The sequence below is a fragment of the Branchiostoma floridae genome, chromosome 3, assembly GCF_000003815.2.
Source record: "Branchiostoma floridae strain S238N-H82 chromosome 3, Bfl_VNyyK, whole genome shotgun sequence".
NCBI classification, from domain to species: Eukaryota; Metazoa; Chordata; class Leptocardii; order Amphioxiformes; family Branchiostomatidae; genus Branchiostoma; species Branchiostoma floridae.
Window position 1 is genome coordinate 17896445 of NC_049981.1, and position 15963 is coordinate 17912407.

At 44.0% G+C, this 15963-nt stretch overlaps 2 protein-coding genes across 5 annotated transcripts in view; both read left to right on the forward strand.

The window, feature by feature from the left end:
• The first annotated feature begins 61 nt into the window (after positions 1-61).
• LOC118412164 (insulin-like growth factor-binding protein complex acid labile subunit) lies at positions 62-5777 on the forward strand. Of its 3 annotated transcripts, none has more exons than XM_035814874.1 (5): positions 62-395; positions 1144-1342; positions 2296-2461; positions 3002-3742; positions 4297-5777. In XM_035814874.1, exons 1-5 carry the CDS (start codon positions 390-392, stop codon positions 5378-5380), a joined length of 2196 nt encoding a protein of 731 aa, XP_035670767.1. In that variant the 5' UTR covers positions 62-389; the 3' UTR covers positions 5381-5777. The 3 variants fall into 3 exon arrangements, with proteins under 3 accessions (XP_035670767.1, XP_035670768.1, XP_035670769.1); XM_035814875.1 differs by having other exon boundaries at positions 62-378; XM_035814876.1 differs by lacking the exon at positions 1144-1342 and having other exon boundaries at positions 62-378.
• A 5766-nt stretch (positions 5778-11543) lies between these two features.
• The window catches only part of LOC118412617 (G-protein coupled receptor 54-like), a 14785-nt gene continuing 10365 nt past the window's right edge, over positions 11544-15963 (forward strand). Inside the window, exons 1-3 of one of the 2 annotated variants that reach the window (XM_035815578.1) lie at positions 11544-11629; positions 12367-12668; positions 14178-14313. In XM_035815578.1, the coding sequence (XP_035671471.1) occupies positions 11569-11629; positions 12367-12668; positions 14178-14313 (499 nt within the window). In that variant the 5' untranslated portion in view covers positions 11544-11568. Of the gene's footprint in view, positions 11630-12187; positions 12669-14177; positions 14314-15963 lie in introns of those variants that run through there. The other variant, XM_035815577.1, reaches the window with a different exon arrangement.

Below are 15963 nucleotides of genomic sequence, written 5' to 3' on the forward strand. Positions count from 1 at the left end.
AAGTTTGTGATCGAAGAATTAGATTCAGTAGATTATGAAGACCATAATCGAATTAAGACAGTTTGATAATTATGCCTTGACGTAAGCTTCATAGATACAAATTCAAAAGGACAAATTAAGATATAGATTCTAAGGTTTCTGGAAAGATATACTAGTATACTATGCGGGCTCTAAAATACACATTTACTGCCAGTCTGGGCATCTCGTCAGGTGACAAATGAGAAAGGTTCATTTGCATATCAGGCAAAGGTCATATTTACGTTACTGCATTACTGTAACAGCAACACACCGCCAGGACATGTTCCTGTAAAACAGTCAACCCAAAAACGTCGTCCCTTTCTTCGTCAGTCAAGCTCGGTTGACTAAAACTCGTAAAAGGTAGGATAAAAATGCAAGTACGTTCGGCGATTATTTGAAGTATCAATACTATTAGCTACTTGCCAGAAGACGTGTATGCCGATGGATGGTACAGTAGGGTTACAGAGAACCTGTCGTGGGTGAAGAAAATATCCAGACGCAGCTACATCGATTCAGGCATAAGATCAGACCTGGTCAATAATGGTCTGGTCTGTAATTCATGCTCGCACTGGTGCAGCCAACTACATTCTCTCATTAACTTCAGTAACTTGTCGGCGTAGCTTCGCATGACGAGTTACACTGTCATCTTTTGGGACTTGTCTATGGTTGAAAAAGTTTTTTTAGTTTGAGGGTGTAGGCTAGGCTCTCTAAATATGTGGTATTCATCGGTCCATATTGACCCTTGGAAACCCTGGATTCGTATCGGCCCTACAGCATCGGCTATAGCTAAACAATCCTCAGATTGGAGACAGCTAGCCTCTTTCACATAGGGCACTTCTGTAACTTGTGTAACCTGACTCTGGTTGTTGCAAAAATCTTTTCTGTGGATCCGACGTTCTTGGCTGTACAATTTTACCAGAGTACAGGTACAACACTGTGATGTTTAGATCCTCAGTTGTGATGCTAGCAGTGGTACAGGTACACAAAGATGCCGTGCAGACTGTTTGCACTGACGCACATGTATTGTTAGCTGCGTGACGGAGGTCATTGACCTCCAATGGAGGTATTGATGTTTTGTGCGTGTCTGTGTGTTCGTTTGTGTCCTACGGACCGTTGTTGTTTTAGCCGGTGTGTAGCGTGATGAAGCTGTATCAGAGTCTGCCTGTCCTGTGCCTGATCACGGCTGTGGGGTGGAGCTGGCCCTGTCCAGACTACTGCGACTGTTTTCCTGGGGAGGTCAACACAACAACCGTCATATGCCGCGGAGGCAACATCACCGCAGTGCCTACAAAATTCCCGGCTAACACTACCTACCTGAACATAGGTAAGTACGTAGCTATTATCTAATTTCGCGGAAGCGGGAAAAAAGGACTTTGTGTGTGTGTGTGTGTGTGTGTGTGTGTGTGTGTGTGTGTGTGTGTGTGTGTATGTATGTGTGTGTGTGTGTGTGTGTGTGTGTGTGTGTGTGTGTGTGTGTGTGTGTGTACACCGTGTACACCTGGGTACAGACTGATTTTACGCCCGGCCCCTCCCACCTCCAGTTGGCACATAGGTCAACAAGGTTGAATTGGCTCCTGACCCGGAATAAATGTCAAGTATAAAGTCTTTTATGAATGTCTACCAAAATTCAAATTACAGTGGAAGCCAGTTAATTGCACGTCGGATAAACGCACACTTCGGTCAATTGCACGGAATCCCAAAATCCCGTGGCGGTGCGGTCCAAATGAGTAACGTCGCATTATCGCACACGCCGGATAATTGCACGGGATTCGCCGGCAAATTGGGTGTGCAATTAAACGGCTTCCACTGTATTGTGATCATTACTTTAAATGGGACACCCAGTAACGGTAGGTAAGGGAGAAGGAAAAAAACATGGACAATCAAATTGTGACCTGGGGTGTGCGGGTCAATTTGCTCAGCTGAAAGCCAGACACCCTCTTCTTTCCACTTGACATAGGAAGAAAATCCTTATCAAACACTTTTACAATATCCTCAAAGAATGTGCGACATGGGGAATTCGACCATCACATGTCTGATCAGTTCGCACTTGTTTTTCTCACAACTGACCTACTTATTTTCAAAAAGACGTTGCCTGTAACGCAATGACTGCAATGATTTGAATTTTGGAGGATGTTGATAAACGGCTTCAAACTTTGAAGTTGAGCCTCGACATTTGAGTTAACGTTATGGTTGTTTTTTTCTGGGTGAGGCCGAGAACTTATTCATCACCCCCTGTCTGATAACATGACTCTGTTTTTCGTTTAGTATGATTTTCAGAATTCACAAACATCACAATGTTGAAGAGAGATGATTTCCTTCATCTGCCAGTGTTGACGTACCTACAGCTCTTCTGGAACGTCAAACTGGCGGCGTTGGACGTCAGGACGTTCGTCACTGTCCCCACCGTCACTACCCTCAGCATCACCAACTGCTCCTTCACAAGGTTTACCTCTCGTATTTAGTTGAAACAAGGACGTTATATGAGAACATCCTTGGTTGAACGGTTTTATTCAATTCCTCTCACAGGCCAAGCGTTACCTCCTTGTCCTTTTCCCGATAGTACTTTATTGCCATGATCTCTTGATACTTGTCTCTATATTTAGAGCCCTTCAGCGTAACACTAGATTTTCCTCTCGCCCACACCACTATGCTGTTCAATAAACGTTACCAGTCTCAAAGTCCTTCCACCGCAAACGCTTCTTCCCTTGAACTATCAATAGAACTCTCTCGATGACAACTGTTTCCCTCCTGTATACAATCTTCAAGCCTTCAAAGCCAGTGTTCACCGCTATCTCAGAGCAGAATAATTTCAATCTTCCGTCATCTTAGTTCAAATATATTTATTTTTTCATTAGATTGGTTTTGGCGTTTTAAGGAAATCAAAAAACTTAAAGCCTCCTTGGTATACAAATGAGTATTTATATCATCATAGTTAGGTGGCTCTAAAAATACATATATATCTTTATTTTGTTGAACAAAAAAGGTTCCCTCCCGGCATGCTCCACGGCCTGCCCAATCTGACGATGTTTGACGGCAACCACAACCTCCTGGAAACGGTTGAGAAAGGGCTGTTTACTGATCATCCGACTCTTCAAACCATCAACCTCTGGCAAAACAACATTTCCTATCTCGAACCTGGAGCATTTTCAGGCATGCCTCATTTGCAAAACATCATGTTAATGAACAACAAGCTTACTTCTCTTTCTCCGTCAGCCTTTACGGGATCCTCCAACATCCAATCCTTGACTCTCAGCTTCAATAGCATCAGAAGGATAGATAAAGATACTTTTAAGGGGTTGAGTCAGATTCAGTCTGTTGATTTGGAACAAAACGGACTCACTGACATTGATGGGGTGTTTGATGACTCGCCCGATTTGAAGATGCTGACGCTTACAAGCAACCTTCTGCACTCCGTCCGCAACGTAACCTTCGGAAAGCTCCCCTCTCTGGAAAACCTATACATTGACAAGAACGAAATTTCTCTGTTGGAGAAGGGTGTTCTCAGCCATCTGAAAGCTCTTCAACAGCTCAGGCTCGGCTACAACAAGATTACAGACATCTCGCTGGCGGGACTTACCTCTCTGATAGAACTTGACGCCCCGTATAACTGTCTCAAGAGCTTTCCATCCAACATGGGAGATGCAACCCAGCTGCAAGTACTGACGATGGACAACAACCCTGTTGAAGAGCCTTTGCGCGACGGACAGTTCTCTGATCTTATCGGGTTCGTATGACATATAATTACGCCAACATGACCAATCATCAGGTTGATAAGTCACTGGACAACAACTTTGTTTGTACACAACCAAGTATCTTATTCAAGATTGTCGTTTCTGTGGCTGTCTGTTGCCCTCCTCAGGGTAATTCTCACTGGTTCTATTTCGCACTGCAGCTAGGTGTCGCTGATAACAGATGTATATGTTAGCAGTGGCACCTAGTGCGAAGTAGGGTTAGTGGAAGGAAGGTGACAGACTGTCACCGAAACGTCGGCTTGTCTGAAACACTTGTTTTCAATCAAAGAGTTTGGTTATCCAATGACGGAATGATGTACCTGTATGAAGAAGACGTAGGAAAGAAACATCTCGTGATTAAAATTAGAGACCGCTGTGTTTAAAAGTTCACAACGAGCATGTAAATATGTAATGCTGATACATGTTCTTTTGATACACCAGAATTAATCCTTCTCAAGCTACTTCATTTTCCTCAATGAACTTACAAAATTACATGTACATCTTCATTATGATCAATCATGTGTAAATTTTACTTTCTCCTTTCCAGGTTGCAACGACTTACCTTGGACAATATCACAACTCTACAGTTAGCCGGGACACTGGACCCCCAGGCGTTTCGTGGATTAGACCACTTGTACCTTCTTTCTCTCAAACACAACAGACTGGGCAGTTTGTCGTCCGAAACCTTCACGTGCGTCCCACAGTTGACGTACCTGTATCTCGACCACAACAACCTAACTGAACTAAAGATCGGAACTTTCAAAGTTCTGAAGAAGCTGACGGAACTTTATCTGTCAAACAACCAGCTAAGTCGCATCACGCCTGGTACTTTCGATGGCTTGGAGAAGCTTTTCTATCTGGCACTTGGAGGAAATAACTTCACCAACATTCTACACGTGTCTCCAGCACTAGCAGGTTTACCGTCCCTTGATACCCCTGGCCTGGACGACAACTCTCTGGTTTATGTCGGCCCAAACTCTTTCCCGGACAACATGGCGATAGACCTTCTGAATCTTTCAGGCAACAAGATTCGCATCGTAGAGGAAGGCGCTTTCACCGCGCGAGCATTCCCCAACATGACCCGAGTGTGGTTAGATGAAGGCAACCCGCTGCATTTCCTGCCAAAAGGAATTATTGAGGGGCCTCCAAAGTTTCAAACTCTGACCGTGGGCGACGATCCGTTCAACTGCGATTGTCAAATGAAAGGCTTTGCCACGTGGCTTCACAACCAGGTCCACCCGCCCAATGCTGACCTGGTCTGCAGCAGCCCAGGGAAACTGAAGGGCAGGTATCTCAAAGACGTCGCCTTGGAAGACTTGACTTGTACCTGCGAGCGCGAGCAAGCGCCATTCATCGACACAAGTGGGAGCGACAACCATACCGATGAAGGACAGACCGCCATCTTGAACTGTAAAATATCAGGATGTCCAGATGCGGAGTTTTTCTGGACCACCCCCAGCGGAGCCATGCTGGCCGTGGGTTCGGGGTTCCCCAGGGTGGAGGTGCAGACAAACGGTTCGTTAGTGCTGGTAGATGCCAGGACGGAGGACACAGGCCGGTACACGTGTACTGCCGTAAACTACCGTGGGAAGGATTGCAAGGAGACATTTCTCACAGTAGGCGGTGGATAGTGGAAGATTTTTAATACCATCAAAGACATAAAATCGTCAATATATTCGGCGAACGTGAATAACCAGGTAGACTTGAGCCTACTACTGACCTTGTTCACAGTCGTGGAGTTCTAGCTAAGGCAGTGACCAAGACTCTACACAGGCATTTGAAATGTAGAGACAACAATTTAAGAATTGTTGTTATATGAAGCAGTATTTAAGCTTCACCTAACGCACGATTTAAAGTAATGACAACACTTTTTTGCCATGCTCTGACTAGTATTTATTATTATTATTATCATTACTATTGCAACATAAATTTACAAGACATTGTGATGAGTTATATTCATGCCGCCACCGCAAACGGATACAAATACATGGGTAAATAAATACAAGATAAGAAAACAAGATAACAAAATAACAAATAAGCAAAGCACTGAAGCAAAAAAACAACAAATGAAATTCAAAGATATAAACTGAAGATATGATAATTAACCAAGTCCCTTAAGGCTGGTAGGTTGATGTTCCGTCATTATTGAAGCGATTGGGATCTATTAAGAAAGTTTGCACAAACATCAATATGACTGGTATTATGAGTGCCATTTGCTGGCAGCACATGTCTAATTCTGTAGGTCTTCTATATTGGTTTCTAAAACGATCAAGTTGTCTGGCAGTCGAGTCTCAGCAGATACCACATTAGTTAAACCATATTTCTTGACACACAGCTATCAAAGTTAATTCGGTTGTGAGGATTACGTTTTCAAGTTATAGACAAACATACAATCAGACACTTCTTTCAACTATGACAGGGCTGATTTGAAAGTTGAAATTTGAATCATGTATGCGGTGTCTTGCATCGGGACTTGTAAAAAGTCCACACAACCAAGTTACAGACAGGTAGCTTACTTTATCAGTTATCTATCCATCATTGAAAGGAAATAATGATTAAAGCATGTCCATAACACGAGATATGACATGGGAAATTCTGTTGCAGTACCATGGAAAGCCGTTTGGAGTTCCATCTTGTCCTCGTAGCCAGACTAAATCGTGCTCCTAGCGGCCCGATCGCGACCGCAGTTACTAGTACAATGAGCCGATAGGGGCCCAAGCCTATACAAGTTACTCTCAATCCGGAGAGCTGTCTAGCACTCAGGAATGCACGACTGTAGCATGTCCAAAACTCGAGATATCAAAACCTGAATTACCACATCAAGCCGATAGGGGACCAAACTCAACATTTCAAGGTCTCACCGAGACCCACCCACATATCAAATATCACAATAATCCAACCGGGGTTTCATCCACATAAATACATACATGTAATATTACACACACACATCACCTCGCACAAACGCTACCAATATGGTGAAGGTTGCCGTCAGACGAGATTGTGTCAACACTTGTAGGCTATGCAAAAGCGTGTGTTGAGATGGCTGAGTCGCCCGGGTGCCTCAAGGACACACTGCTGAGTTCATGGTTCCTGTTGCCCGTAAAGCCATAGGCTCTGTCAGGAAATGAGGTACTCTATCCCTAAAGGGTTAATGTCTCATATTTTCGCCAATAAGAGATTCTTGGGTTCTCGCTCTCTTTTGTGAAAATGAAACGAGATAGCAGAATGGCCCTCTGGCTAACAGTCCCAATAGGTTTTAATTTGAAAGACCCTGATCCAAGTCAGAGGGTAATGGCATCTCGGTTGGGGCTGTACCGTCATTTGGAAGGGACGTAAACAGGGGTTCCGTGTTCATGAACATCAAACATGTTAAAGGGGAAAGGCAGGCAACCCCTAGCCTCCCTGTAACATCACACTCTGCTACTGAAGCAACAAAGATACATGTACTTGCTGCCCTATGTGCCAAGAGGCACTACACGGTTGTGAACGGACACCGACATAGAGATATCACCATTCACGAACATTTCAATGTTCACAATTTTCTCAATAGACTTTTCTGGATTGAAAAACGCAAATGTCAAACCAATTCTTTAATTCAAAAGTCTCCAGCGACCAGCTTGTCGGCCGCCGGAGTCGTCATGGAACTCTCTACTGCGGAAGTGTTGTGAGTGTACAACTGCGTGAACCATGGCGAAGCGGTTGAATGTTGCTAGACCCTTGAACCTGCTCTATTGTGCAACCAGAGATATGGTAAAATAAAAGAGATATCGATATCCCTGTAGCTCAACTGGTAGCGGCCTCACAGTTGAGCTCATGGTTACAATCAAGTTGTGGGTAACTCAGTAGGGCACTATCTTTCGGATGGGATGCAAAATTGAAGTCCCGTGTTCGAGGCTGGCACCCTCTGAAATATACGCGTACCCTGCTACAGGGAAAGCAGGGAAACTGGTTGTCCTCAGAGGAACTTGTAATTGCAAGGTGAACAACAGCATGAGCTTAGATAATGACATGCTATAGAAACACAATTTTCACCTGTACGTCCATATCAATAATTCTTTGAAATCATTTCACCAAATGTTCGGCTTTTCTCAATCAAAGGGCACGTTACCGGGAGCGTCAGTTGGCATTTACTTTCAAGAACAAGATATTTGATTTAACCACACGCGCGAGGCTTCAAACGGCACACGTCAGATAGTAATTGCCATTTGATATGTTCTTTTTTAAAACTCTATGTGTTGGGGCCGTCGCCATGAGCACTAGCCCGTATGTTTATGAGAGTTTTGTTACCGGGCGTTATGAATATAGATTTGGTTTCATCGCCATCGGCTCTTATTAGTAACGCAGGAGTAGAAAAAAACTACAGTACCTGAGAACACACCGCACACTGCAGCGGTGGGGAGCAGAGGCGAAGACGATTTTCGTGGATCAGCAAGTACATAGAATGTTATCTATTATTACTTTCGCCAAGAATGTTATGTTTCTGGTAGCGTTTGTTTGTATGTATGTATGTATGTATGTATGTATGTATGTATGTATGTGCGTATGTATGTATTTATTTATTTCTGTATGTATGCATGTATGTATGTATTTATGTTTGTGTATAAACAACATAACTCGAGAAGGCCTGGTTGGGTTTTCTTTGATGTTTGTATGTGGGTAGGTCTTGATTAGACTTTGATTAGATTCTGGGGGCCCTAGTGAGTCTTTACGGTACTGCAAAGAACTTCTGGTTTTGATCTCTCGTGTTCTTGGCATGCCGTGGCCATGATGTTTGCGTGGTAGATAGCTCTTGTGGCAAAGGTGGCGTATGTTTGGTCCCCCTAGCGGCTTTTTAACTGCAGGGAATATTTTTGAGTCGGACTCTGAAAGAGAGTAGCTGAAGAAGGATTTGACTGGTAGTCATTATTTTTGGTACGCAGATTAATTTGATAAGTGCATAATAAGTAGGGTTGTGAGTAAATTTTCAGAAGAAGGATTTCAGACTGTTGATTGAGAAGTGTAAGGGTGGTGTTATTTTTTGATCCACTGAAACGCTATTTTCCTTGCTTTGGTATGCAAATGCCGCATAAAGCTAAGGGCACAACCCGCCGTACGTGGAGATACGTGCTGTCTACGTGCTAAAACGTGGGCAATCTTTTGGGATCCGTAAGTGGTAAGTAACGCCTATGTTTGAATTTTGGAGCATGCAGACACGCCGTAAAACTTTACGCCATCGGGCTGCGGATTCGCCCCCCGTACGTGCCAGCACGGGCGACGCGCCTGTCCTGTACAGCCTGAACGTTTTTAGAAATACGTGGCGGACGTGGCACGTCTTCCCCCAAAAAAACGTACGGACAAATTGCCCGTACGGCGGGATGTGCCATTAGCTTCATCGTAAATAATGAGTGTGTGTGCGGTCCTCTGCTTCATCTTTCCCGCCTCCACTGTAACCTGTTACAAGGGAACTCAACCCCAGTAACAGGTCTTATTTTGCAATTATCATATATCAATGAATAGATAACCAGTCGATGTTTTGTAGAGTTCTACTTGTGTAAATTAGGTACACAGAAAGCTTGGTTTGGGCACTTTTACGGACCATTCTGCTCTAAAAGTCTACTTTTATACATGGATAAATTACTAACGTTACAGAATGACCCACAAATGTTCTGATGATGTTTGTGCTCACACGGTCTACTCAAAAAGTGCTCATGAAACATCATCGAAATTCATACTAGTACTAGATTGGGCTCCACAGCCATATGAGAGCGTGTAGAGGAGGTCGAGGACAACCTTCCCACTGATCTTCGGACACGAAGAAGCAGCCATCATCAGCCAGTATCTGTTCCCATGGTCAAAGTCACGTCCTCCACCACCAGCGCACAATGCATTGGAAGGGTCCTCAGGGGATTTCGTTTGCTACCATGTTCCCCTGCGTCAACTTGTGGTAAATTTGACCAAACAAACTTGATGCAAATATAATTATTTATTCTCTGAGGAATTATGATACTCGCTTCTGGAGTGGAATGCCCCTTTAAGAGGGTCTGCATGCCTTTTTCCGTTAAGCGTTACGAGCCATTTTAATTCACCGTTAATCGTTACCGACCCGCTCTAATTCAACGTTAATCGTTATCGGTATATTCTTCGTGAAGCGTTATTGGTCGTTTTAATTCAACGTTAATCGTTATTTGTTATCCCGAATTCACCGTTAATCGTTACCAAGAAATTCTTCGTAACCCGTTGTACACGCGAAGTCTAATGCCAGATAGAACCCCTGAGAATGCAGGAAATGGCGTTTCAAAGGGTCCATATTTCAAAATTTCTCCGAGCCTCCCGGCCTTCGGCTCTGGACAGGGTAAAATATGTTGCGGAAGCGTTGCCCTCAAAAACTTTATCACTCATACAGATTTCAGTGTCAAGCTTAGTTTCGGGCAAAAAGTAATCCTAGAATGCAGAAAATGATGTTTCTCCGGACCTCCCTTGCGACGGCTTGCGCCCTTGGCGCTTACGACGACATGGCGAAAATATATTAGGGGCGTAGGTTTTCGCACAAAACAACCTTTTCTCTCTAATAAAATGTTACATTTGTATATCTAATTCAGTTTCGTCTTACAGCAAAATCTGTCCTTCAAAAGGCAGTAAATGGCGTTTCGGACGGTCCAGATTTTAAAATTTTCCCGGACTTATATTGCAACATCTCGTGCCTTCCGAGCTCGAATCGAAATGGTAAAATATGTCGGTGGCTCTGGGGATGGAGGCCAAAGCTATAACTATGTGTAATTTGATGAAAATGTCAAAATCAACCTAGCTTAGTCGGTCTGCCAAATTTGCCAAAAAATGCAGGAAATAGCATTTAAGAGGGTCTTGATTTTAAAACTTTCCCGGGGAGCATACCCCCGGACCCCCCTGGAATGCGTCGCGCCTTCGGCGCTCCATGTGCTGAAACAATAGTTCAATCCCTCCATAAGAAATTTGCTGCCGCCGTCTCTTTACAGATGTCATGGACATTGTCCCTGTCATTCCTCCGGGTTTTGGGCACCTTTTGCTTCTCACAATGTCATTAGCCGGATATTTTCACCCATTGAATAGGACTGCACGTCAATGTTACTTAAGTGTTATGCGTTGTAACTCCTTCTGAATTTACCGTTAAGCGTTATCGGGCCTCCTGAATTTACCGTTAAGCGTTACCGGGCCTCCTGAATTCACCGTTAAGCGTTACCAGGACCCCCCCATGCAGACCCTCCTTTAAGTTGGACGTCCTCTCCGCTCTACTCCACGGTGTGCATCTGGCGTAGTCAGTAAAAACTGCTGCCTGTGTAATGCGATATTCTATTTATTCTCTGCTCACTTCTTTTGTCTTGTATGAGTCTAGATATCACCTAATATGTGCAGTGACCCCGCGTTTCCAGTTTCATTTGTTTCTTGTAGCTTTGGTTGCGATGCGTTCGTTTATTTCTGTCATTCCTGCCTGCCAAGCCCAGATGTAGCGTCCCTGGGAAAGGCTTGATTCGAAATGCACGACCACTCATGAAGGCGTGGGTTGTTCACGATTGCCTGGAGCGGAATTTACGTGGTAGAAACTGACTAAAAATAAAATCCTCTTTGATGAGCCTGTCTGTTTCCCGACAACACCTCTACTATTCCATTTTTTTCATCAAGAGAGATTCAACAAACATTCTCATGGTTAAAAATATCGGATAACAACCCAGCTATGCCATTTCTGCCAAGTACAAGATACCCAGGTTTCGGTTAACATGCCTTATGAGAAAAGTAGTGCGGACGCTAATGCCGTGTATCTTGAATATGTCCCACCCAGGATCCAGGGCGCGTTATTTCTGACGGGATGGACGGGGCAGATGAGACTGGGATGACGGCAGGTCTGCAGGACAATAACGTCACCACAGGTAACGCTCATTCCTCTCACGTTAAAACGGCAGGGTGTTTGGCCCAGAACGTACAGGTCCTGGCTTCTAATCCTGTCATGTCACCATTTATGTTTTGTTGAAAATTTCAGTCCTACTTTCCTCGTCAGACCTTCAGCATATAAGAGAACCCACCACTCTTTAATATCAAACAGAGTAGGGTCCTTCTGGGACCTTCCCTATGAGGAGTGGATCAGGTCCTTTTTAGACCATTCTAAATGGACCTAAATGGATGGGGAATTTCCTGAGCAGTCCCTATCATTTCTACATTCTATGGGTTATGACGTTCTGTTTGTATTTGCTAAGTTTCTGGTGTTGCTTTATGTGAATGCTCTAGATGTATCTGTAACCGTGTAAAATTTATAAAATGTGTAATGAAAACATGGAACAGGTATGTCTTAAGATTTCTAACCAGAGGGAAGGACAACCCTGCTCATAAACCGAGAAAAGACACTCCTGCGTAGAAGTAGAAGAAAACTACTTCTAACATCATAATTACAGAAATTACATTACATTACACAAAAGGTGGGATCATTCGTCTTCCGCTGTATCCGAAAAAGAAGTGAAAACCAATAACTCATAATTTAGAGCTAGCTTTTAGACTAGACACTGTTTGTGCCCTTTCATGTTACCTGCAATTAGACCACGGGCAAGAACTTTCAATAAAATTTTACATTATTCATTAATCATTTACTTGAACAACCACCCCCACCATACAGGAAACGATACCTATCCAGAAAGCCTGCCGGGTGAGATGCCGCCTCTCGGGGCCGAAGCCTGGGTCGTCCCCGTGCTGTTCGCCCTCATCGGCGTGGTGGGTGTGGGAGCCAACGCGCTCGTCATCTACGTCAGTAACAAATTCAACGAGCTGAAGACGGCCACAAACCGCTACATCGTGGGTCTGGCCGTGGTAGACTTGGCATTTCTATTCGTGTGCGCTCCCTTCACCGCCTCGCTATTCGCCACAACTAGCTGGGCCTTGGGCAAGTCCATGTGCAAGTTCATCTTCTATTTCATGCAGGTGAACGCTTTACTGTCACATATACAGGCTATTACCTCCATAACATGGAGGTAATGTTTGGGGTGTGTCTGTGTGTGTGTGTCTGTTCTGTCCGTGTTCACAAATTTTTGGTCAGGAATAACTTAAGAACCTGTCGATGAATTGTGATGACATTTGGAATGTTGGTAGGTGTTGTAGATAAAGCTTAAGCTTGATTATGGGCCTGTTGGCGTCTGACCTTGGTACTGCAACTGAACTTCCGTTTTTTGTATATTTTGTCATAGACATGCTTCGAATAGGAGATTTTATTGACAGATAGTTTTACATGTCGGCAAGATGCGGTGTATGTTTGAGCTCCCTAGCAGCTTGCCTTGCTCTGAAACTTCATAGGCGTTTCTCTTGAAACTCAGAAACTATGGATTTTAATGATATTCGGCATGCACGTAGCTTGGACGGAGTTACACAATCAAATGCAAATTATGCAAACTAGAGCTTAATTTACATGATTAAAATATTATGTAAGTACCAACAACTACAAAATAATTATGCACGTTTAACGAAGGACGAACTTTTTACGTATATAGTTAAGGGTTAATGACCCGCCCCAAGGTGTATGTAATAGTTAACCTATGGGAGTGGCCGAGTTTCTGTGTATAGCACCAGGCCCACCCACCGAGGGGTTTCTAGTCTCCCCGAGGGCGAAGCCCGAGGGAGACTGGAAATCCCCGAGGTGGCGGGCCTGGTGCTATACACCGTGAAAACGAGGCCAATCCCATAGGTAAACTAACTTAGCCTATGGCATACTTCCCCGAAGCTTCTCTAGTTTACCAGCTCTACAAAATGTTACTTTATTTTGTCCTGAAAGTCCACAATATTTCTTATTGCTTTAAAAGCTGTGACAGACAGTGTCAGGCAACAACAACACAAGGTCATTAATCTGATATCAAGACCTTCCCAAGCTGACTGCCTGGAAGGACAGAAAGTCTGGTCATATTCCTCTGGGCAATTAGAAGTCAAGAGTAGGATTGGTCAGTTATCACATGACACAATTCAAGTCCCAAAAGAAGGTCTCAAAGGTAACCGAGGATTGGTCAGAACAGGTCACATGCGTATAGCACCCCTAGTTTCCAGGCTGATAACACCACAGTTTTCTTGATATCAACACACTTTTTCCTCATTTGCATGAAATAGCAGCACACTTTTTTTTTCATAGCCACATACTATGTGGATATAGCAACAGAAAATGGGGGCTTCTCATTGGCTGAGGGGAAGTAGCAATGGACTGAATGGTGTTATAACGCCTGGGCCTTTGCTATAACCACCGAATAAAACCACCGAGTGGGCGAAGGGCACAACGTCGGGGGCACGGCGAGTATCGAACTCGGGACCTCTAGTTTCCGAGCCCAATACTCCATCAGTTACGCCACACATGACGCCACGTTTACATTTTCACTTAAGTTATCTAACTCAATGCACTTAGCCTATGTTGGCGTGGATATGAAAAAAAAAAACATTGTCGTTGTATCTCAGGTGACGGTTCAGGCGATGTGCGTGACCAGATGTGCCCTGACTTTGGACCGGTACTTCGCCGTGGTCCACCCCATCTCCTCCATCAACTACCGCAGCCCTAGGTTCGCCGTCACCGTCTGCGCACTCATCTGGATCGGTGGGTACCCAAATCCAACCCCTGTCAACTTTGGATTTTTTAGATTATTTTACAGGTTTGCGATAGCAAAACCGATTTTCTTTTCGTGGTCGCCGCCATGTTAGAATTTGACTGGCACGATCTCCGACTCATTCCGTAACAATGTTCTTCCCCGCATGAGACAAATTAGTTCTCCTGTGGTGTTACCGCGGCCTGCATATTAATGGCCCGTCATACTACTAGCCAGAAATGGACAATGACGGTAACAAATCGTCAATGACTGGCCAGAAAGCGTCATTGACGCAGACGCGATCTTATTTGTGGTAATGTAGTGTAGGGTGGAAAGGATTATACACATTAGATGTTACCTACACAGGAGGCGTTGTTGTTGCTACGTGGGAAGGGCCGGGAAAGTTGATAGAGTGGTGCGGCAAGATCCATAACGATGGAGGGTTATAGTGTGTTGTTTGATGTCACGTCTTCTCTGACTTTGGCAAAGACTTTGGCAGACTATTACATCATCATCTATTTTCCATTTTTTAAATAATATATGGTATATATTTACATTTTGCAGCAGCTTTGTATGATTGTTTGGTCGAAAACCTTTCGCTGGAAAGGGACGAAAATTGATGCGTGCGCAGATTCCCTTCATATGATCCAGCATGGCCTAGTTAGTAAAAATAGTGCGGCAATGAAAATGCATTGCCATGGCGACGGAGTTATGGTTTAGATATATATTGAATTATACATTTGCTGTTACTAGCAAGTACTAACAAGGTCTACTTGATGGATGGGCTGTCGACCTCTGCCCTGCTATCCTGTAACTTTGACCTCTTCCAGACATCTTGGAATGCATGTCCTTATTCCTGAGATTCTAAAAACAATAGGAGTGTGTCCTACCTCTCTGCCTCTCTTCACCAAACACGTCATTTCTTTTTAACCTTGTGGGTTGCATCCTGCTTCTAAGCACCATTTCTCAGTTTTACACGACGATCAGTCAAAAATTTCTGCGAGTACTTACGCCGCCATGAAAATGCATTGTCATGGCGACGGAGTTATATATGGTTTATATGTATTAATTGCACAAACTGCCAAGGGTTGATGGATTACTCTGTCACCTTTAACCTCCAGATGTTCTCTTATAATCTTCCCTTGGCTCATGGTATCACTTTCACTCTCCTAGACACTCGGGTGCTTGGGAATCCCCTTTGGGGAACGGAAGAATGCAGACTAGCATGATGCAACAACGCACGCGCGGACTCTAAATTCCTCACATGCCTGTCCAATTCTGGGAATTCATGGCAAACGATCGCACACTATACTATTAGGCGTCGACACTGAGGCGTCGCCAAAAATCTCAAAATACTGAACACTCTTGGCTAGAAGGTCCGTGGCGATACCGCGTATAACAGTCGTCTTTTCATGTCATGATTTTCAACACCTTTGAAACTGGTTTTACTAACACAGCTTAGAACATGGCCACTACCCCTCAGCCAATGGGAGCCCTTCAATTACTGTGATTATATCCACATAGTGCAGAAAAAGTGTTGTACTATCCAAAAAGTGTGGGATTATGTAAAATTTGCATAAGATAATACCACACTTTTTGGATAGTACCACACTTTTTGGATAATCCAACACTTTTTCTGCACCACTGGTCGGATCACACAC

What these genes read in the sequence shown, in the direction of transcription:
- LOC118412164 (XM_035814874.1), top strand. An exon ending in ACCAACTGCTCCTTCACAAG is followed by an intron (nt 2,462 to 3,001) that starts GTTTACCTCTCG and finishes TGAACAAAAAAG; the next exon opens with GTTCCCTCCCGGCATGCTCC. An exon ending in CAGTTCTCTGATCTTATCGG is followed by an intron (nt 3,743 to 4,296) that starts GTTCGTATGACA and finishes TCTCCTTTCCAG; the next exon opens with GTTGCAACGACTTACCTTGG.